Genomic DNA, 24318 nt, shown 5'->3' on the forward strand with positions numbered 1-24318 from the left:
ATTTATACTGGTATAACTGATACCAGAATCTGGCCTTCCATTGTAATTATTGATGCAGATGTATAAAGTAGCTAGCTGGTCAGATACCTACCTTTATGTCTACAGGTATAAAGTCCTTTTATGCATTTTGGTTCCTTTTTCTCCTTTGTTAGTGTCTGAGTTGTATTGGAGGTGATGGTGAATTAGAACCTCTGTCTTTATAATAGCAACAAAGAATCCTGTGGCACCTTATAGACTAACAGACGTTTTGCAGCATGAGCTTTCGTGGGTGAATACCCACTTCTTCGGATGCCATCCGAAGAAGAGTGGGTATTCACTGCAACTCATGCTGCAAAACGTCTGTTAGTCTATAAGGTGCCACAGGATTCTTTGTTGCTTTTACAGATCCAGACTAACACGGCTACCCCTCTGATACTTGTCTTTATAATATGAACTGGTTCTTTACAAATACAAGAAAATACTGAAAGGTAGGGATTGGCATGTTGATATGCAGAGAAGACAATACTTCATTCTTACCCCTTTTGGTTGGCCAGGAATCACTTTCAGTGCAAGCAAAAGATTATTCTACATACATGTGGAAACCAGAAAAGGAATATAGTAGCTGATGATGGTGGCGGCAGCATGAGAACAGCAGCAGAAAATGTCATACAAGAAAACTTAAGATTCTGTACTGCCTTGTACCTTGTGTAGGTATTTAGACCTGTGTAAAATATTAGCCATTCCTATTTGGTAGCAATTAACACTCAGTGGAATCAGGCCCAATATCTTTCTAGAGAGTAGTTTTGAGTGATGTTAGCAGCACAGGATAAAAATGTAGGGCTAGATTCTCAGTGTACTGGACCCCACACTCCACCCTTCCCCCTAATCCTGGGGGCTGTTTTTGACAACTGGTACAATTTAGAACAGTCTCAGGCCTGTTGTGAGCTATGTTGAGTTAGGAGTGGTTCCTGAGGATCCATCCCCTGAGCTGGGGATAGCTGAAGCACTGCCTGCTTCGGCTCTTGCACTATATGCCCTATACATCGGGAGAGTAAGGAATAACTGGTTTAGAGGTATCTATGCCAGTTTTACCACACAGGAATTCCTCTACACTGCTTGCATCCGAAGAAGTGGGTATTCACCCACAAAAGCTCATGCTGCAAAACGTCTGTTAGTCTATAAGGTGCCACAGGATTCTTTGCTGCTTCTACACAAGAGGAATCTCATGTGGTTGGGAAAGTGTGCTTTCCTTCCCATTTGTACCTCCGGAGTCGGGGAGTGCATGTATCTCTATATGTGGACAAGCTTAATTTGGTCTTTATTGTACAGCCCAGCACACAGTCACTGGAATAGCTTGCATCTTATGAGCGGATTTGACTAATTATCTGGAATGTGGTGCAGTGTCTCCTGATTAACCTTTTCCTCAATAATATTTCACCTTACAGCAGTATGATATAGTCCTGACTGACCTAAATCAGCCTATGCTGGTTAGCAGATTGAAAAGTAAGCAGAATAGCACTGTTGAACCACGTGTTGTCCACCTGATCCCTGAGCTGTGCTATCTAACAGGTAAACCACACTTAATTTATAATTCTTGTCTGATCCAGCAGCCAAGTAATGTAGTCTGACAGCAAAAGAGGGCAAGGAGCATTTGGAATGGTATTTACTTAGCAAAATGACAGTATATTAAACTTACTCTGACTCAGTATGATGGGGAAGCATGGGGCAGAACCAGACCTGGCTGCTGAATAGAACAGCTCCTTAGCTTATGTGTCATATGGAAACTGCACTAGGGCCTCTGAGGGTATGTCTTCACAGCATTTGGGAGCGAGCCTCCCAGCCTGGTTGATAGACTCAGACTTGTGGTAGTTCTGTAAAAATGGCTGTTTGAAGTTGCAGCTTGGGCTGGAGCTCTGGTTCTGAAGCCTAGAGAGGAGGCATGCTTGGAGACTTGCTGCTGTGGGCTGTGTAGATTCAACTTGGGATGGGGTTGGAGAGAACCAAGCACTCCTAATACCGCAAAGTCCTGGGTTAATTAGGGAGAGGAATATGACAGACACCAGTATCACCCCACTTCCCCCAACATAAGAGGTTTTCTTTACGCCATTTCATCATCATCATTCGCCATTCAGGGTCCCTATATTGGGGTGGGGGGCAGTGAGGACCTAATGAGGTGATAGAGACAAGTAACCCTCCCACGATTAAACAATAATAGAATACCATTTATTGAAATATTTTGGATGTTGTCTACATCAATTACAACACAGAATACACAGTGTACAGTGTTCACTTTATATTTATTTTTATTACAAGTATTTGCATAGTAAAAAAAAAGTATTTTTCAGTTCACCTCATACAAGTACTGTAGTGCAATCTCTTTAGCATGAAAATTGAACTTACAAATGTAGAATTATGTACAAAAAAACTGCATTCACAAATAAAACAATGTAAAATTTTAGAGCCTGCTAGTCCACTCAGTCCTACTTCTTGTTCAGCCAATCACTCAAACAAATAAGTTTGTTTACATTTGCAGGAGATAATGCTGCCCGCTTCTTGATTACAATGTCACCTGAAAGTGAGAACAGGCGTTCTCGTGGCAATGTAGTAGCCATAGTTGCAAGATATTTACGTGCCAGATGAACTAAAGATTCATACGTCCCTTCATGCTTCAACCCCCATTCCAGGGGACATGCATCCATGCTGATGACTGGTTCTGCTTGATAACGATCCAAAGCAGACCGTGTGGACCGACGCATGTTCATTTTCATTATCTGAGTCAGATGCCACCAGCAGAAGGTTGATTTTCTTTTTTGGTAATTCAGGTTCTGTAGTTTCCGCATTGGAGTGTTGCTCTTTTAAGACTTTTGAAAGCAAGCTTCACACCTTGTCCCTCTCAGATTTTGGAAGGCACTTCCAATTCTTAAATCTTGGGTCAAGTGCTGTAGTTATCTTTAGAAATCTCACATTGGTACCTTCTTTGCGTTTTGTTGAATCTGCTGTGAAAGTGTTCTTAAAATGAACAACATGTGCAGGGTCATCATCCGAGACTGCTATAACATGAAATATATGGCAGAATGTGGGTAAAACAGAGCAGGGGACATACAGTTCTCCCCCAAGGAGTTCAGTCACAAATTTAATTAATGCATTATTTTTTTAAAGAGTATCATCAGCATGGAAGTATGTCCTCTGGAATGATGGCCAAAGAGTGAAGGGGGATACAAATGTTTATCATATCTGGCAATGTCGGCTACAAAAGTGCCATGCAAATGCCTGGTCTCACTTTCTGGTGACATTGTAAATAAGAAGAGGGCACCATTATCTCTTGTAAATGTAAACAAACTTATTTGTCTTAGCGATTGGCTGAACAAGAAGTAGGACTGAGTGGACTTGTAGGCTCTGAAGTTTTACATTGTTTTGTTTTTGAGTGCAGTTATGTAACAAAAAATACATTTTAAGTTGCACTTTCATGACAAAATTGCACTACAGTCAGTTCTTGAATGAGGTTAATTGAAAAATACTATTTATTTTATCATTTTTAAGTGCAAATATTTTTAATAAAAAAATATACAATTTGATTTCAATTACAACACAGAATACAATATATATGAAAATGTAGAAAAACATCCAACATATATAATCCATTTCAATTGGTATTCTATTGTTTAGCAGTGCGATTTAAAACTGTGATTAATCACGATTAATTTTTTTAATCACGATTACTTTTTTTTAGTTAATCGCATGAATTAACTGTGATTAATCAACAACCCTAAACAGTTATTTAACTTAAACTAGAAACAGGAGCCTATATGAGCTATGTCTAGGTATGTGTGTGCTTGGGCAATTTGCTTACCCTCACTGTTTGTTTCCTAATTTGTAAAATACGGATAAATAATATCTGTCATACAGGTGTTTTGAGAGGCTTAATTGGCTAGATCTTATTTTAATTTAAAACAGTTGTAAATCAGGAGCAATTCAGTTGAAGTTGATAGGTTTACACCAGTGCAAGATCAGAATTAGGACCCTGGTGATCATATAGTGCTTTGAAAATGTAAAATGCTACATAAATTCTAATTATTATTTTGTTTACAGGAATTCACTTTAGCCAACAGGATCAACAGTGATCTGCATGACACAGACTCAGATTCATTTTCTTACGTTTCAAGACAGTCTTTTCAGTACTTTATATGCTGTGTGCAGTTACGTTATCTAAGGGAAGAGAAAAATTAGGTTGTTATAGTGGGTTCTCATATGGTGGGTCACAGTTAGTTTCTTTACAAGAGTTGTGTGTGTTTTTAATTGACTATTTTATTCTGCCAGAATTTAGCAGTTATTTTCCCTGTCACCAAACAGCTGCTTTAAATATTCATGAGTGAAGTGCTGTGTACATGCTGCACTGGTGAGAACTAGGCTCATATTTTAGATATTCAGGAAGTGGGAGAAAGTTTGCTTTGCAGAAAATGGAGGAGTTCTTCAAGTGATTGCTCATGTTGATGCTATGTTAGGTGTGCGTGCCCATGTGGCTGCTGGAGATTTTTGCTTTAGTGGTATCTGTAGGGCCGAATCTGGTGCCTTCTGGAGCCTGGCACTCATGCGCCGGTATATGAGGTGCCAGCGGCCCTGTGCTCTCTCAGTTCCTTCTTATCGCCTATGACAGTTGCTGGAACGCCTTTCCTCTTGCGACTGCAAGAACTTACAGTGGTTCTCTTTCATAGTTTCTTGTATATAGTTGTTCAATAGAGTTAGTATTTTGTAGTTAGGAAGTTAGAGTTAGTTAATGGTCCCATTAGGGACATCATCCGAGGCATGGAGCATGTTCCGGTCCCCAGACCTCAAACTGTGTTCCGTTTGCTGTAAGCTTATGCTGGTCAGTGACTCCTATAGAAGCTATCTGAAGCGTTTGAGGGAGACACACGTTTAAGATAAGTGCAGAATTCGTAAGAACTTTAGACCAAGGACTCAAAAGGACAGAGATATCTGTTTGAAAGTCCCCCTGATGGAGGCGGCTCTGAGACCGGCCTCGGAGTCATCCCATTCTGACTCTGCACTGGGCATGTTCGCATTGGTACGGAATGCTCCACTGGCACTGGGTTCACCTTGGCACCATTCACCATCGCTGATGCCAAGAAAGGGGTGCAAAAAACAACGGAGTGTTCCCTGGCGCTGAGAAAGGAATGGGAGGGCAGGTAAATGACCCGTGTCGGGCCACCTGCCTTCTGTGGAGTGGCAAGGGGCAGTTTCTTCACCAAGGGCCCCAAGCCCACCCAGGGAACTACCTCAGACTCCTGGGAGCGGTAGGGGACCCCTACATATAACGGTTACTTCAATGCCAGAGGCATTTCAGGTGGCCAGGGACCTCATGGCCCTCCCAGTACCACTTACGCAACGGGATCCCTAGTCAGCTACAGAGTCAATGAAGGCTCTTCCTTCCAAATGGAAGCTCTCCATGGGACTACCACAATGGGCACTTGGTCGTTGCCGGTCCTGGAGTCATGGCACCAGTCTGTCACATCATGGCCCTGATCTCCTGTACCATAACTATGGTCTCCAATCCTGCGGCCCAGGTCGCTGGCTCCATGTTCACACTCTTTAGCTTCATTATGTGGCTCACTGACCTTGCAATGTCAGTCACCAACCTCCCGGTACCAGCTGCCCTCCTCTCGGCAATAGTTGTGATGCTGCGGCACCAATCGCCGACTCCTTGAAGGTCCTCGACGTGGTCTCCAGCTCGGTGCCACTCTCCACCATCTTGACTCTGGTCCCTGCCTACACGGTACCGTTCTCCAGAACACTGCCAGTCACCTTCCTCTTAGCACTGCGTTCCGGCCTCCTGTCAGGGCTGACATAGGGAGGCACTGACAGCCCCGCCATGGTCCCCGAGGGAGGAGTCCTCCTCGGAGTCGGAGGGGGAATTCAGTTCACAGCCTCAGAAACATCGGTCAGCCTGGGCACTGGACTTTAGAGCTGGACCCGCAGTTACCCATGACACCAGACCCGTACTCTCACTGGTCATCTGCAGCCACATCCGAGAAGCAGTCCGTGGCACTGCCTGCACTGGTGAAGGAGCCAGACTTGGTCTTTGATGCTAGTACTGAAGGGCAAGTATCAGTTCCAAGGGAGACTTCCTGGTAGAAGGTGCCACAGCCCCTCCCTTGGTATTGTCATCATCCTCCTCATCCCTGGACGAGGCAGTTGCAGGTTCCTTCCACCCACTCCCACCAGATGACTTTTGGCCCACCAGGAGGAGCTCAGAGCCAACACATAGCCTCTTAGAGAATGCTGCAGCCACCAGTATGGCAAAGTGCATGAAGGGGTTCTGAAAGTGGTTAAGGCCCTTTGGCAGACCCCATCCCCTTTGCCACCAGTGTCTAAGAGGGCAGAAAAGAAATTTATGTGCTTGCCAAGCACTGTGAATATTTATATTCACACCCACTTCCAGCATCTCTGGTAGTGTTTGCTGCAAATGAGTGGGACAGGCAAGTGCCACACCTAAAACCGAGGATGCTAGAAAACTGGACCTCTTTGGGAGAAAAATGTATTCTACTGTCAGTCTCCAACCTAGGATATCTAACCCGCAGCCATTCTTGGGGAGATATAATTACAATATCTAGGATCCTTTGAGTAAATTTAAAGACTCCCTGCCACAAGAACTTGGACAGGAGTTCGCGTACATCCTGAAGGAGAGTAGAAGGTAGCCAGAGCCTCTCTCCAGATGGCATTGGATGCGGCTGATTTGGTGACCAGGTCAATGGCCTCCACTGTATCCATGAGACGCAACTTATGGCTGTACCAAGAAGTGCAGCAGTCCATTCAGAACCTTCCATTTGAGGGCAAAGTTCTGTTTCAAGAGCAAATGGATACCGGGCTGCACGAACTGAAAGATTCCTGTGCCACGCTTTGCTCCTTGGGACTGTACATGCCTCAGGCTGACATTTCCGGCCGCCTCCACCGCATAGATTTTCGGGTCCGCCATGGCAGAGCTTCTACAAGAGAAGGGACAGACACAAAGGTTTTAAATGTCGTTGTCGTCCCACCCTGTCATGCTCCAGCTGCCTAGTTGGGGCCCGCACAACACCCAGGTGGCCCAGGGCCGGCATTTTGAGGGTGCACCTGAGGACAGTATTTCAGTCTGGCCCCAGGATCCATCCCCCATTCTGTTTCTGAACTGCTTGTCTCCTTTCATCACTGTGCAGGCTCAGGTTACCTCAGACTGTTGGGTGCTCAACACCATTGCAACTGGCTACACCCTGCAGTTTTCCTCCATCCCTCCTTCCCTGTGCCTTTTCAGGGACCCTTCTCACGAGCAACACCTTGTCCAGGAGGTGGAAACTCCTACAGATTGGAGCCATAGAGGAAGCTCCTCAAGATATGAGGGGAAAGGAGTTTATTTCCAATATTTCCTAATCCGGAACGCCAGAGGCAGCTTCAGACCTATCCTAGACCTGCGTCGCCGCAACAAATATCTCAAGAAGTTGAAGTTCCGCATGGTCTCCCTGGCCTCCATCATCCCCTTTCTGGATCCATTTCCTGTTTCCACATTTCTATTCTCCATGGACAAAGGAGATTCCTCCCATTTGTAGTGGGTCAATGCCATTTACAATTCATGGTGCTTCCCTTTGACTTTTTGTCTGCTCTGAGGGTGTTCACAAAGTATATAGCGGTAGTGGCCGCTTACGTGAGATGTCGGGGTATAGATCTACACATACTTCGATGACTGACTTGTCAGAGGCAGGTCACAAGCCCAGGTTCTGCACAGCCTCAATTTGGTGTGGGCCACCTGTCAGGATCTGGGCCTGCTTATAAACAAGTGGAAATCAACCCTGACCCCAGTTCAGGAGATAGTTTATAGGGGCAGTACTCAATTCTACTCAGGCCAGGGCCTTTCTGCCAGAGTCCCAGTTCTGAGCCATGTTGGACCTCATCACACACGTAAGAGCCTGACCACTCGGGTATGCCTCAAGGTGCTGGGCCATATGGCAGCATGTGCTTAAGTAGTCCAGCATACACGTCTGTGCCTCTGGACCCTGCAGACGTGGCTGACGTTGGTTTATGCTCCTGGCAGACATGATTTGGATCTAATGGTCACAGTCCCATCCCACATCCTGTCATCCCTAACCTGTTGGACAGATCTCCGATCAGTGTTGGAAGAAATTCCCTTCGTGGCCCAATTTCCATCGATGACATTGGTCTCTGATGCTTCGGATCTGGGGTGGGGAGCCCAACTCGATGACCTCAGCATGCAAGGCCTCTGGTCACAGGAGGATCGTGCCCTCCACATAAATGTTAGGGAATTCAGGGCTATATGCTTGGCCTGCCAGGTGTTTCTTCCCTACGTGAGGGGCAGAGTGGTTCAAATCCTGGTGGACAGTAGTGCCGTGATGTTCTATATCAACAAGCAAGGTGGAGCTCACTTGTCAGCCGTATGCCAGGAGGCTCTCCAGTTATGGGATTTCTGTGTACAGTGTGCCATTCATCTCCTGGCGTCACACCTTCTGGGTGCCAGGAATGTGCTGGCAAATCTCTTCAGGAGGTCTTCTCATCTCGCTATGAGTGGTCACTACACCCAGAGGCAGTCAGTGTGATCCCCCAGAGGTGGGGGACTTCCCAGGTGGACCTGTTCGCATCCAGGAAGAACAGAAAGTGTCACCAGTTCTGCTTGATCTGCAGGTTCACCAGAGGTTCCCTCTCCGATGCCTTCTTACTACTATACACCTTTCCGCTGGTACCTCTGGTTCTTCTCCGAGTGCTTGCTTATGTCCATTCCATTTTAGGTATATACACGCCCATGTGAGATTTTTGCCTTAGTGGTACCTGTAGTGTCGGCTGTTGTGCCCTCTGGAGTGCTGTGCTCATGGCACGGTATATCAGGTGCCACCAGCCCTATGCCCTCTCAGTTCCTTCCTACTGCTCATGGTGGTCAGTCAGAGCGCCATCTTGCTTGTCAAGGACTTGTGGTTACTTCCTTTGGGCTTTGTGCCTTTGGCTTTGTGTATAGTTATCTTGAGCGTTAAATACCTGTTAATTGTAGTAGTTAGTGTTAGTAGTTAGGTCCCAGCGGGACTTTGCCTTCTGCGATTCCTGTAATAGGCCTATGCCTGTTAGTGACCCCCACGGTGGCTGTCTCAGGTGCCTGGGGGAAGCGCACGTTTGCAAGAACTTTAGGCCTCACATGCAGAAGGAGACACACATCAGGCTTAGAGCCCTGCTTATGGAGTCCACCCTCTGCCTGGCGTCCGAGCCATCTCGGCATGAGTCTCCCAGCACCTCAGCATCAGCGCAAAGTGCGCCACCGGGGCCCACCCAGCACTGCTCCATGTCGCTGGTGCTGAAGAAAAGGGCCAAGAAGCACGATTCCCCAGCATCGACAAAGAAGGACCAGTCAGCTGGGAGCAAGGAGTGGGCCCTGAGCCGCCTGCCTATACCAGAGCCCTGTGGTCGGCCCTTCCTGCTCAGGGCCGTCAGCCTGACAAAAGCTCCTCCTTTGACTCCTGTGAGCAGGAATGGACCTACTCCCCTGCCGGCACCGATGCCTTTGAAGGCCTAGGTGTGAAGGAGCACAGGCCTCCGCCCATGCAACCAGAGCGACCAGTGCCGCAGGCTTTGGTTAAGGCTCCCCAAGAGAGCAACCCAGCTGACAAGGCTCCTCAGGGAGTTGTGGAGCGCCGCCAATCCCTGGAGACAGTGGTGCGCTCTCTACCTAAGCACTGCCAGTTGCCAATGCCTATGTTAAGATTGACAAGGACTTACCCCTGGTCACTGGCTCTGCAGTCAGTCGCTGTTGTCTCCATATTACTGACGCCAGTTACCGTCCCCAAGACCATCGTTACGGTGCCATTCTTGGTCACCAGCACCGTGGGAAAGATCTCTTTCCTGCCTGCAATCTCCTTGGCATTGCACCCACTCACCATACCATCAGTGCCGGTCCCCTCGGGCGGGGCACTTATCTCCAGTATCAGTGGTCTCTAGGCAGACCCAGGCCTTGACAGCCCCTCTGTGGTGTCCAGAAGGGGCTCCTCCAGTACCGAGGGCCGCTTCAGCCGGTCACCCTGGCCTCAGCAGCGGGACTGGGCATCAGAGCTGATAGTGGTGGCAGCCAGGGCAGTGGCCTGCTCACTGATAGTGCTGGAATGTCTGGAGGGTTCCAGTCATGGCGATGCCCCCCTCGGTCCATTTGTCAGCCACCACCATGGAACAGCGGCTGCTAGCATCAGGCCCGGCACCGGAGGAGCACCTGGAGGCCGACCCTCAAGAGGGCTGTGCCTAACCCGAAGCCATCCTCCCCAGCGGAGGAGGAGGAGGAACAGGCCCCCCCTCCGCCCATACAGTCTTCCTCGTCCTACCCCAATGAGGTGATTGCAGGCCCATCCAGCACCAGCCTGCCTGATAACTTTAAGGACCACCAGGCCCTGCTCTGGCACATAGCTGACAACCTGGGCTTGGAAGTGGAGGAGATGGCTGAACAGGAGGAACTCTGTTTAACATCCTGTCAGCTTCAACCCCTGCCCGTATAGCGCTGCTGGTGCATGAAGGGGTACTCAATATTGCCGAGGCCATTTGGCAGATACCCTCTTCCATCCCTCCCACCTCAAAACGAACCGAGAAAAAGTACTTTGTTCCAGCCAAAAATCTGAATATCTTTATACCCGCCCCATGGCTCACTGGTGGTTTTAGTGACCAATGAAAAGGAGAAGCAGGTGCACTCTAGTTCCACCCAAAAAAACAAGGAGGCCAAGCGGCTGGACTTGTTTGGAAGAAAAATTTATTCAATAGCTAGTCTATAGTTTTGGGTGGCAAATCACCAGGCCCTCCTGGGCTACTGTAACTTAATGGGACACTCTCCTTAAATTTAAGGAGTTCCTCCTGCAGGAGCAGGCCCAGGAGTTTGGCACTCTTGTGCAGGAGGGCATGTCGGTGGCCTGCAGTGCCCTGCAAATAATGTGAGATGCAGCGGACTCGGCAGGAAGAGTGGTGGCGTCTGCGGTGGTGATGAGGTGCAGCTTCTGGCTTCAAACAGCTGGACTTTCCCAGGAGATGCAGACCTCCATTCAGGACCTTCCCTGTGATGGGAACGGTTTGTTTTCTGACCAAACGGATGCGAGGCTGCATGAAGTGAAGGACACTAAAGCAACCCTTGTTCCCTGGGCATCCACACGCCACAGTCAGCGCGTAATCCATTCCGGCTGCCCTCGCCGCCAAGGTCATGGCATCTGCATTCCAGACCTGCCAGGAGAAGGGATAGTGACACTGCCTTTAGTTGTCACCGCCCTTCTGCCTCCTGCGCAGCCTAGCCAGGCTAAACTTTCGGCAGGGCAGAAGTTCCTGTTTTGATGGCATGGTCAAGAGCGAAACCCCAGCGGATTCCCCGGATCTGCTACCTTTCTTCAGTCACCTTTTTCCTTACCACTCAGCCTGGTTGAGGATTATGTCGTACTGTTGGGTCCTGGACATAATCGCTCAGGGCTATACCCTGCAAGTTTTTTGGTTATCTCTCCTTCCCGCCCCGTCTCTCTTCAGGGACCCTTCTCATGAGCAATTCCTCGTTCAGGAGGTTGACAACCTTCTGCATCTGGGGGCTGTGGAGGAAGTTCCTTGGGACATGAAAGGAAAGGGGTTCTACTCCCAGTACTTCCTAATCCCAAAAGCCAGAGGGGGTGCCAGACCCATCCTGGACCTGCGCTGCCTCAACAAGTCCCTCCAGAAGTTGAAGTTTCCTACGGTCTCCCTGGCCTCGATCCCATCCCTGGATCTGGGAGACTGGTATGCCGCTCTTGACTTAAAGGATGCTTACTTCCATATTTCTATATTCCTGGGGCACAGGTGCTTCCTCTGTTTTGTGGTGGGAGTGCGCCATTTCCAGTTCATGGTGCTTCCCTTTGGCCACCACGGTGTTCACAAAGTGCATGGCGTTGGTAGTAGCAGCTTACTTCAGGCATCGTGGAGTCCATCTGTTTCTGTACCTCAATGACTGGCTCATCAAGGGCAGGTCTCCGGATCGAGTGTGGAGCAGCCTCAATCTGGTGCGTTCCACCTGCCATGACCTGCGCCTGTTAAAAAACATAGAAAAGTCCACATTAGTGCCAGTCCAGCACATAGAGTTCATCGGAGCCATTTTAGGCTATATGCCATCCAGGGCCTTCCTACCGGAAGCACACTTTCAGCCACGGCAGACCTGATCTCCCATCTAAAGAACTACCTTCTCTCTATGGCCCACATCTGCTTATGGCTGGTGGGTCATATGGACACATGCATGAACGCGTTCAGCCATGCTTGGCTCCACCTACAACCCCTACAGGTGTGGCTCGCCTTGGTCTAAGTTCCCAACAGAAACACCCTGGACTGGGTAGTCAGGGTACCGGACCACGTCCTTTCATCCCTGAGCAGTGCTGCAGGGAGTTCCCGTCGCTGACTCTAGTATCTGATACCTCAGCTCTGGGATGCGGAGCCCATCTGGGCGAGCTCAGCACCCAGGCCCACTGGCTGCGGGATGACCTAACCCCTCCATATCAACATCAGGGAGCTCAGAGCAGTTTACCTGGCCTGCCAGGCCTTCTTGCCCCACCTAAAAGGCAGGGTAGTGCAGGTCCTGACGGACAATAAAACTTCAATGTATTACATCAACAGGCAGGGCGAGGCCAGGTCTTCGGCCCTTTGTCAGGAGGCTCTCAGCCTTTGGAACTTCTGTGTGCGGGATGATATTCATCTGGTGGCTGCCCACCTGCCTGGTGTCAAGAACATCGTGGCAGATCGCCTCAGCAGAGCCTTCTCATCTCGTCACAAATGGTTGCTCCATTCAGAGGTGATCAGCCTAATCTTCTGCAGCTTGGGGAGTCCCCAGGTGGACCTGGCAGGTGGGTGAGTCCACAGATGGGCCTTACTTCCAGGCAGAACAGAAAGTGCCACATGTTCTATTCCCTGCAGGGCAGGGACAAGGGATCCCTGTCGGACGTCGTCTTGATTCTGTGGTCAGGAGTGCTGATGTATGCCCTCTTGCTAGTGCCCCTAATTCACAAGGTCCTGATAAAAGTGAAGCAGGAAAGGGCGAGCATCATCCTCATAGCCCCGACATGGCCTTGCGAACATTGGTTCAGCATGTTGCTCAGTCTTTCGACAGCCGCCCCACTGCAGCTACCTCTTTGGATGCATCTGTTGGCCCAGAACCACGGCATCCTGCTGCATCTGAACCTGGCAGTGGTGTACCTGATAGCATGGCTACTGCATGGCTGAATTTGGACGAGTGAGCATGCTCTGTTGGTGTCCAACGGGTCTTGTTGGGCAGCAGGAAGCTTTCCACCAGGGCTTCCTATCTGGCAAAGTGGAAACGGTTCATGTGTTGGGCCTCGGATTGACAACTTTGGTCAGAGGAGGCCCTGCTGCAACACGTCCTGGACTACTTACTGCACCTCAAGACCCAGGACCTGTCACTCTCTTCGGTTAGCCATCTCGGCATTCCACCCTCCGTTTCAAGGCTGGTCGATCTTCGCCCATCCTATGACTGCGCGGTTCTTAAAAGATCTGGAGCACCTTTACCTGCATGTCGAGGACCTGGTCCCCCCTTGGGACCTGGCTCTTGTGCTGTCAAGGCTCATGGGCCCTCCCTTTGAGTCCCTGGCTTCGTGCGCCCTCCTGCTTCTCTTTTGGTCGCCATAACTTCGGCCTGAAGGGTGTCCAAGATCAGGACGCTCGCTTTGGAGTCCCCCTATACAGTCTTGTACAAGGACTAAGTCCAGCTGCATCCGCACCCGGCCTTCCTGCCCAAGGTCATCTCCCAGTATCGTACAGGTCAGAAAATGTACTTACTTGTCTTCTGTCCAAAGCCTCATGTGTTGGATGAGGAACACAGGCTACACACCCTGGATGTCTGATAGGTGCTGACCTTCTACGTAGATAGGACCAAGCCATTCCCTAAGTCAACGCAGCTGTTGGTTGCTGTCGCAGACAGGCTGAAGGGTTGTCCAGTGTCTACCCAAAGAATTTTGTCTTGGATCATGGCCTGCATCCGTTACTGTTATGAGCTGGCGAAGGTGGCCTGCTGGCGATCGTGATGGCCCACTTGATTAGGGCGCAGGTGGCCTTGGTTGCCTTCCTGGTGCAAGTGCTGATCTAGGAGATCTATCTGGCCGGGCTTCCTCTCACAGAGCCATGGCTGTCTGTTGCACCCAAAGCTAGTGTCCCTGTGCCTGACAGCGTGGCTGAATGCAGAGAAACAAGCATGCTCAGTGCAAGTTTAGCAAGTTCTGATGGGTAGCACAAAGCCCTCCACCAGGGTGACCTACCTAGCCAAATGTAAGCGCTTTACAGAGTGGGCCTCAGACCGGAACCTTTGTCCTTCCTGGGCCTCATTACAATCCATCTTGGACTACCTGCTATATCTCAAGCACCAAGGCCTGGCCCTCTAATCAATTAAAGTTCACCTGGCAGCCATCTCAGCCTTCTACCCTCTGATCCAAGGGAAATCAGTTTTCTGTAATGACATGGTGTGATAAGTGGGAGGGTAGCTCCCTTTTATGGACACCCACCCAGCCAGTTAGCTATAAAGTCCCTCTTGGTGGCTGCTTGCTTTACCTGTAAAGGGTTAAAAAAGTCCCCCAGGTAAAGAAAAGGGAGTGGGCACCTGACCGAAAGAGCCAGCAGGAAGGCTAAAACTTTTTAAAATAGGGGGGAAAAGCTTTCCCTTTATGTCCTGTGGTTGTTCTCCGGAGACAGGGGAACAGAGCAAAGCTAGGGCTTATGGCTATGCTGTAAAAAAAAAACAAAAAAAACTTTTTGCCAGGTATGGAAATCATCAGATTATACCTAGGACTACCCAAACATGTAAGTAGATTAGGAAATGTCTAGAAAGACGCGGTTAGGTTTATTTCTTTTCTGTGCTAACCCCAGATGCTTTTGTTTGTGCGTAACCTTTAAGCTGAACCCCCAAGAAAGCTATTTTGGTTGCTTAATTTTTGTAATTGCTCTTTTAAAATCTAGCAAAAGCCCAAGTTCCAAATGTATTTTCTTTCTTTTTGTTTTTAATAAAATTTACCTTTTTTAAGAACAGGATTGGATTTTTGGTGTCCTAAGAGGTTTGTGCATATGTTGTTAAATTAGCTGGTGGCAGCTAATTTCCTTTGTTTTCTTTCTCAGCTCTTCCCTGGAGGGGGGTAGGGTGAAAGGGCTTGAGGGTACCCCACAGGAAGGAATTCCTAAGTGCGCCTTCCTGTGATCCAAAAAAGGGGTTTGCATTTGGGTGGTGGCGGCAGCATTTACCAAGCCAAGGTCAGGGAGAAGCTGTAACCTACTACAAGCCTGGAGTGGCAAGTATTAATTTTTAAAATCCTTGTGGGCCCCCATCTTCTGCACTCGAAGTGCCAGAGTGGGGAATCAGCCTTGATACATGGCAATCAAGTTCCTAAAGGGACTAGAAAGGCTTTACCCTCAAGTTTGTGACCCTATCCTACCTTGGGATCTGAACGTGGTGCTGTCAAAGGCCATGGGCCCCCCGGTCGAGCCATTAGCTTCTTGTTCTCTGCTGCTCCTTGTTGTGGAAGGTCTTCCTGGTGGCAATTACGTTAATCCAGAGAGTCTCCAAGATTAGAGCGCTGACATTGGAACCCCCGTATACAGTGTTATGAGGACAAGGTCCAGCTGGTGTTCCACCCAGCCTTTTTAACAAAGGTGGTGTCACAGTTCCACAATAATCAGGACACATATCTATTGGTGTTCTTTCCGAAACCTCACAAATCCATCAAGGAGCGCATCTTGCATACTCTGGATGTTAGATGGGCGTTGGCCTTCTACACTGAAAGAACTAGACCCTTCTGTACGTCGACACAGCTCTTTGTCGCAGTGGCAGACAGTATGAAAGGTCTGCTGGTCTTCTCAGAGAATTTCCTCGTAGATAACCACCTGGATCAAGTTCTGTTATGAACAAGAAAAGGTGTCACCACCAGCGATTGTAACTGCTCACTCCACCAAAGCGCAAGCCTCATCATCAGCCTTCCTTACACAGGTGCTGATTCAAGACATCTGGAGAGCCGCTACTTGGTCTTCTGTCCATGCCTTGGCATCCCATTATGATATCACCCATCAGGCTCAGGACGATGTCAGCTTTGGCAGAGCAGTGTGGCAAACAGCACATCCGTGAACTCAGAGCCCACCTCCAGGGATACTGCTTGCGAGTCACCTAACATGGAATCGACATGAGCAAGCACTCGAAAAAGAAAAGACGGTTACTAACCTTTTGTAAATGTTGTTCTTTGAGATGTGTTGCGCATGTCCATTCCATGACTCACCCTCCTTTCCTGCTGTCGCAGTTGACAGCAAGCAAGAACTGAGAGAGTGCAGGGCAGGCAGCTCCTCATATACTAGCTCATGAGCACAGGGCTCCTGGGGGCACCAGAGCTGGCCCTACAGATACCACTAAGGCAAAAATCTCCAGCAGCGGTGTGCATCGGCGCGCGAACACCTAAAATGGAATGGACATGAACAACACATCTTGAAGAACAACAGTTATGCAAAGTTAGTAACCATCTTTTACCTGCAGTCTACTTACAAACTATTATACACTTAAAACAAGATATTTGTAAATTGCACCTAGAGCTGGCATCCAGAGCTGCTATGAAGATGGAAAAAAACAGCATAAGCCTCTTTGCTAAAGAAAGTTCTGTTTATGTTGCATATGAGGCAATGATCAGAAATAAGCAACCTCTCACTTCTCAGCTATTTCTATTAGGAGATGGGCATCTCTCACTGATTTAATCTGGAGTAACTACACTAAATACATATTGAGCATTGCTCCTTGTCAGTTTCAGACTAGAGAAGAGCATGGGTCTGGCACAATTTAAGGTTCACAAATTGACAGCAGTATGAAACATAGCAGCAAATTATATGCTTTTTAGATTGATACTCACTTTGAAACAAATCAAAAGCCCTATATACAGCAGGTCAATTTTGCTTTCAATTACACCACTTTAAATCTGGAGGAACTCCATTGAATGCAATGTGAAACTGACAAGAAGCCATACTAAGACACTGGCCAGGGTTGTGAAGACCAGGTAATACTTTTTGAAGCGTGTATATTTGTGTAAATTAAGGATGCCTCAAATAGATTACACCATCTCAGTGACAACTTGTGAAAACAGTCAAGGCTGCATAATACATGTACCAAAATGTTGATGTAAATCTAAAAGAAAAACTACAGCAGTGACCCGAGATGTACAGTTTTTTGGTGAAGGGGTTACAGCTATTATCAATTTGGACACTTCATCTACTGCTTTCCCCTTTATTGGGCAACCACTTTTATGTCATCTTTTTTTGGCAATAACTTCAACATCACGCATGCCAAAAGAATAACCTGCGTTCTTTCAAGATTGATAGCAGATGTCATCTTTTAACTCATAAGATAAGATCTCCATAGGTGGCATCCGTGCAACCAGGAATTTGAACCATTTAACTTTGGGCTTGTGTTCACTACCGGGGTAAGTTGACCTAAGTTGCACTACTCCAGCTACGTGAATAATGTAGCTGGAGTCAAAGTAGCTTAGGTCAACTTACCCTGGTGTCTTCGCTGCACTGTGTCGATGGGAGACACTGTCTGGTCGACTTACCTTAATCTTCTCTGGGAGCTGGAGTACTAGAGTCGACTGGAGAGTGCTCTGCCATCGATTTAGCGGGTCCTAAATCGACCTCTGCTGCATCGATTGCAACAGCTTCGATCTCCCCATAGTGAAAACCAGTCCTCAGTCTTGCATCCAATTCCCTGCTAGTGGGTAGTTTGCACAGTGGCAGAATGGCTGTCTGCTAAACCAAAGAAGGCTTTTTTTTTTTTGAGGAATTCAATATTAATAGCTAGGGAAGCTCCCAACTAATAAGAATTGCACACATCCTTCTGTTTTTATCTCACTTTCCCTTCCCTTATCCCAACCTTCTTGTTTTACATCGTACTTTTTTGGGGCAGGGATTGTCAATTTTCTGTGTTTATACAGTACCTAGCATAAAGAATCGCAACCAGGTTGAAGCCAGTAGGGGACACCACAATATATCTGTTAAGTAATAATATAGCATCAGATACCATGATGGATAGGCCTGGTATGAACACACAGATACTCAAGATCAGTGCTGATGATATCCTTTTTCTGTATTTGTTGTGGTTTTTTTTGTTTGTTTGTTTGTTTTGGGGGTGAGGGAGGGAGGAATGCTTTCTGACATATTCATTATCATTATTAGGTTTGACCAGCCAGGCAATTTCTGACTTCCGTCTGATGAAGGATCTGGCTCAAGAAATGCATCTGAATCCTGAGCAAAGACAGCAAAGGCTGTCTCGGCTTGCTGACAACATTCAGAGGTAATTTAATATAACAAAACCCGCCTTTAGGACCAAAATTAGACTTCTGCCTGAGATGTTAAGTGAAATGAGTTGTGTGATCTTTTGACAGTCTGTAGTTACCTGTTCTGCTAAAATGCCATGCAATCTCATTCTATGATTCGTCGTCATAGCACAGATGTAGAAGAGGAGGAATGGCTTACCAAAACACTTGCTGCTACTACTACAAAAAAAAGCTGTGTACATAAAATCATGTGACAGCCTGGGTTTCAAGCTTGTAAGGACTGTAGAAAGATTTTGGGACACAGTTAAAATATGATTTGCTGTTCTTTACACTATAATTTGGAGCACATTGCTGTCACCCTCAGCAAGTTTGCAGATGACACTAAACTGAGAGGAGTGGTAGATACGCTGGAGGGTAGGGATAGGATACAGAGGGACCTAGACAAATTAGAAGATTGGGCCAAAAGAAATCTGATGTGGTTCAACAAGGACAAGTGCAGAGTCCTGAACTTAGGATGGAAGAATCCCATGCACTGCTACAGACTAGGGACCGAATGGCTAGGCAGCAGTTCTGCAGAAAAGGATCTAGGGTTACAGTGGATGAGAAGCTGGATATGAGTCAACAGTGTGCCCTTGTTGCCAAGAAGGCTAATGGCATTTTGGGCTGTATAAGAAGGGACATTGCCAGCAGATCAAGGGATGTGATCATTCCCCTCCATTTGACATTGGTGAGACCTCATCTGGAGTACTGTGTCCAGTTTTGAGTCCCACACTACAAGAAGGATGTGGAAAAATTGGAAAGAGTCCAGTAGAGAGCAACAAAAATGATCAGGGGGCTGGAGTACATGATTTATGAGGCAAGGCTGAGGGAATTAGGATTGTTTAGGCTGCAGAAGAGAAGAATGAGGGGGGATTTGATAGCTGCTTTCAACTACCTGAAAAGGGGTTCCGTAGAGGAAGGATCTAGACTGTTCTCAGTGGTAGCAGATGACAGAACAAGGAGTAATGGTCTCAAGTTGCAGTGATGGAGGTTGAAGCTGGATATTAGGAAAAATGTTTTCACTAGGGGTGGTGGAGCACTGGAATGGGTTACCTAGGGAGGTGGTGGAATCTCCTTCCTTAGAGGTTTTTAAGGTCAGGCTTGACAGAGCCCTGGCTAGGATGATTTAATTGGGGATTGGTCCTACTTTGAGCAGGGGTTGGACTAGATGGCCTCCTGAGGTCCCTTCCAACCCTGATATTCTATTATTTTAACTGTGTCAGGGACAACTATGTTGTAAATGGGCCCCCAGCATGGTTGATTTTTCTGTAGTGTAGATGGGATCAAAAATAAGAGAATGCATCACTAGTTTAGCCTTCTGGGAAAGTAAGGTTAATAGCTGAGTAGCTATAATGACTATTAATTATTTGGAGGATATTAGCTCAGTTTACATCACTGGTAGTTTCTTCATTTAGGGCTCAATCCTGCACCCATGAAAGTCATTGGGAGCGTTGCCATTGACTTCCATCGGTGCAGCACCAGACCTTTAAAATACTCTGTGTGCAATCAGATACTTGCATCAGTGCATAGATATGTTGGGGTGTACTCTAAACACCCATTTTAAAAATGTTTGGCCATTAAATTAAGGTGTAAGTCATACACACACACACACACCCCTATAAATATTCTATTCGGAAATAATGGAATAGGATGGAAGAGTGAACGTTCTACTTACATCAGTGAATCGCCATATTTGGGGTCGGGAAGGAATTTTCCTCCAGGGTAGATTGGCAGAAGCCCTGGGAGTTTTTTTGCCTTCCTCTGCAGCGTGGGGCATGGGTCACTTGCTGGAAGATTCTCTGCACCTTGAAGTCTTTAAATCATGATTTGAGGACTTCAGTGGCTCAGACACAGGTCTGATACAGGAGTGAGTGGGTGAGATTCTGTGGCCTGCATTGTGCAGCAGGTCAGACTAGATGATTGTAATGGTCCCTTCTGACCTTAAAGTCTATGATTCTATGAATACTTTTACAAGGTTTGTATAGTAATCACTGGGGTGGACTGATGCTGGTAGAACAGATGGGCTCTGATATTTAATACTATAATTATTTCTGTATACCTGACCATATATATAACCACTCTTATTTTACTAGCTTATTTTACCTTTTTTATGCAGTGGAAATTATTTTAATCAGTTTTATTGCTTCACCGGCTGTTTTTTAAAAATAGTGTATTACTTGGTTTTGACTGCCTTTTAGCCAGTCTAATCCTTTAAAAGGTATTTGTTTAAATGGGCTCCACTGTATTTATATACTTAAACTGTATAGTATCAAGGTAATATATTGACTAGTGTGGACAATTGGGGGAGATGTGCTGGAGTGATACATTGAAGAAAAGAGGATGAGAGAGCTGTAATGGGACATAAGAATAGGAGGGCTTGACAGTTGTGAGGGAGAGAGTTAAGGAGAGAAAAGTGCAGGTCTTGTACTTGAAATAATGCATTACTTTATTTACAATCAACAACAAGCTTTGAATTCAGTATTAGAGTTTTAGCAACTACATACATTTACTCTTATGGTTTATGATATGAGTAGATCCCCTAGATGGAGTTAAAGTATCATAACTCTTAGTTAGGTGTTGATGGTTTTATATTTACAGTGCACTAGGCTAGATTCTACATACAGTACTTAAACATAATGTAGTACTCGGGCTCACTAGTTTAGCTGATATTGATTACTGGTGGTGTTTAGTTTTTTCCTTTTATTCAGAAGTTCTGAAACCTTTAGAAATGATCATGTATAGAGCACCCATATTACCAGCTATTCCATTAGAATAAAATAAATGTATTTTTTCCTGTGAGATAGAAATTAAAATGGAAATAGAAACCGATCCTTTGAAAATTTGTTTGCTACTTTACTGACTGACTCTTCACTGGGATTTTTGGTGCTGGTGGGTTTTTTCTTCCTTTCTTTTATTCTTGTCCATAAGATCAACAAAAATCTTCTTACAGAATCAAAGAGGCTCGTTTAGAGTTGGAGATGTGGGGGCTGCAGCTTGGGTGCCAAGTTTCCCTGACAGGCCGTGTTGTCCCAACTGAAAAAATCCTAATGCGGGAGCAGACAGTGAGTACAGAAACTTTCACTTTAATTTCCATATGTGAATGTCTCTCTAGGCACTCCCAGTGTGCCCAGTAACTGTTGTTTAAAGGTGCCAATATAGCTAAGGCTGGGAAACTTACTGAGGGAAAGCCTGCTAGTTAGAAAACTCGATTTTATCATTACGAATACTTATAAGAGTCAGGTTGGGGCTGTAATTTAGGTGGCTGTAGTCCACATTGAGCCCTCAGGCCATACTCTATGCACCCCACCTTTGGAATACAGAAATTCATCCCAGCAGCCTGGATTGAGTCTAGGAAATTGGTATTTGCTACTTTACACTTTGTAGCTGAGAATTTACCACAATTCACCCTTGTGTGAATAATTTTCTTAGCTATAGAAAAAAAAATGTCTGCATAGATCAGTTAGCCATCATTGCCATGTTCGGTAACCACCAGCACCTTTAATATGAGTATCAGAGGGGTAGCCGTGTTAGTCTGGTTCTGTAGAAGCAGCAAAGAATCCTGTGGCACCTTATAGACTAACAGACGTTTTGCAGCATGAGCTTTCGTGGGTGAAGTCTTGCATCCGAAGAAGTGGGTATTCACCCACGAAAGCTCATGCTGCAAAACGTCTGTTAGTCTATAAGGTGCCACAGGATTCTTTGCTGCTTTAATATGAGGGTGCTGAGCCAAATATGGGACATCTGTTTTGTAAGAAATGATTTTAAAAAACAGCTTTGTGGCTTGATCCAGTGGATGCAGAATGCCCTGAACTCCCTCTGAAATCAGTAGGAGTTAAAGATGCTCAGAAGCTTGCATGATCAAGCACCAAAGCAAGTTAATATAAAATAATAATTGGAAATATACCTATCTCCTAGAACTGGAAGGGACCTCGAAAGGTCATCGAGTCCAACCCCCTGCCTTCACTAGCAGGACCAAGTACTGATTTTTGCCCCAGGTCCCTAAGTGGCTCTCTCAAGGATTGAACTTTCAACCCTGGGTTTGGCAGGCCAATGCTCAAACCGCTGAGCTATCCCTCCCCCCTGTTGAGACAGGCTCAAGTCGACAGCCTCTTGGGATCCCGGATGGTGGTGTTTGTTAACTTAATACCTGCATATAGTACTTTTTGTATCAGCTCACTTGCTTGCAGAACCATCTCACAGCCAGATACTCAAACATATTTAGCAGTTGTTTTTAGGTATGATCAATACTTCATTTAGTAAGATTTTCTCAGTGCATAGAAATAAGTCCTGACATTTGCTCCAAGTGCCAGATCAGACCCTTAAAAGTATTCTGTTCCCACTGTAAATTACTACAGCCTGTCTTTAAAGAGGGCTACTGAATTACCCCTTGAGCTAGGTATAACAATGTAAGAATGGTCAACAAAAATGACACTTAATATTTTCTGCTGAAGACTGTTTGTCTATGAAGAATCGTCTTCTGACACGATATTTTTCTTTAATTGTTAATTTATTGTTGTTTTTCCTTTGGCAGTGTCTGCCAATGAGTGCTGGTGACTGGTCAAAGGATATGCGTAATATGAAGATAATTGGAGTGCAGCCTCTGGACAACTGGTTAATGTTGTGCAGTAACAGAAACGGAGAACTAGCTGAGAACCTTCTGAATTGTCTGAAAAGAGTGGGCGGTCCCATGGGATTTCACATTGAATATCCCAGAATGTGAGATTTCTCAGAGGACTAAACTATATTTGCTTTTCTTTCATCTATCAGTCCTGTGCATTATTACTACCAATAATAATACACCTCTACCCCAATATAACGCGGTCCTCGGGAGACAAAAAATCTCACCACGTTATAGGTGAGACCACATTATATCAAACTTGCTTTGGCGCCCCCTGTTCCTTGTTCCCTGACCGCCCCCTCCAGAGACCCCTGTCCCCAATCACCCCCAGGACCCCATTCCCTATGCAACCCCCTATCCCCTGACTGCTCCGACCCCTATCCACACCCCCCATGCCCTGACAGGCACTCACCGGCAGCGGCGGGAAGCGGAGCAACGTGGCCCCAGCCCGCCCCACTTCGCCACCTCTCAGCCACGGCGCTCCGCTTCCTGTCGCCAGTGAGTGTGGGGAGGTTGGGGAAAGGATGCCCCCCGTACTCACCTGCAGAAGGAAGTGGAGCACCGCAGCTGGGAGCTGGTGAAGTTGGGCAGGCTGGGGCCAGGCTGCTCCGTCTCCTGTTGCCGGTGAGTGTGGGGAGGTTGGGGAAAGGAGGCCCCCTGCTCTCACCTGCGGCGGGAAGCGGAGCCCCGCAGCCTCAACCCGCTCTGCTTTCCTGGCCCCAGCCCCAGCTGTGACCCCAGGGGATGGGTGGGGGAGGTTTGGGGAAAGGCCCCACATTCACCAGCGTCAGGAAGCGGAGCGCTGCAGCCCCAGCCCACTCCGCTTTCCTTGCCCCGGCCCCAGACTTGTTGCTGACAGGGGGTTGGGGAAAGGTCCCTCACTCACCTGCGGCGGGAAGCGGAGCGCCGTGGCTGGGAGCTGGCGGAGTGGAGCAGGCTGGGGCCGGGCTGCTCCGCTTCTGCTGCTGCCGGTGAGTGTGGGGGGGATCCCTTCCCCCAAGTCTCCTCTCCTGAGCGACACGGCTAGGGCCGGGGCAAGGGAAGCAGAGCGGGCTGTTCCCGGCCCCCCGCTAATCCCCTGGGCCACTCTGGGACTGCGGGGCTCCCAAAATTGCCCCCCCACCACAGCTCCTGCCTCCTAGACCCTGGGGGGGGGAGCCCCTGACCGCCCCCGAGACCCTCTGTCCCTTATCCAACCCCTCGGCCCTGGCCCAGCACCCTTAACATGCTGCTCAGAGCAGCGTGTCAGAGCTTTACCACGTTGTATGCGAACCTGTGTTATATCTGGTCGTATTATATGGGGGTAAAGGTGTAACTTGCATTTACGTAGCTCTTTCAACTGGCAATATTCCGAAGTCCTTCACAAAATTAACAAATGAA

At 47.3% G+C, this 24318-nt stretch overlaps 1 protein-coding gene across 7 annotated transcripts in view; it reads left to right on the plus strand.

Annotated features, from left to right (window-relative positions):
- The window catches only part of PIWIL4 (piwi like RNA-mediated gene silencing 4), a 69033-nt gene that overhangs the window by 19416 nt on the left and 25299 nt on the right, over positions 1-24318 (plus strand). For all 7 annotated transcript variants that reach the window (XR_005598458.1, XM_039538704.1, XM_039538714.1 and 4 more), the window contains 4 exons: positions 1425-1548; positions 18181-18298; positions 21271-21382; positions 22852-23036. Coding sequence is in view for 6 of the 7 variants with exons in the window: in XM_039538704.1 (XP_039394638.1) it covers positions 1425-1548; positions 18181-18298; positions 21271-21382; positions 22852-23036 (539 nt within the window). In the remaining variant the exon portion in view is untranslated. The remainder of the gene's footprint in view (positions 1-1424; positions 1549-18180; positions 18299-21270; positions 21383-22851; positions 23037-24318) is intronic.

This window comes from Mauremys reevesii, linkage group 1 (assembly GCF_016161935.1).
Source record: "Mauremys reevesii isolate NIE-2019 linkage group 1, ASM1616193v1, whole genome shotgun sequence".
In the NCBI taxonomy this organism is placed as follows: domain Eukaryota; kingdom Metazoa; phylum Chordata; order Testudines; family Geoemydidae; genus Mauremys; species Mauremys reevesii.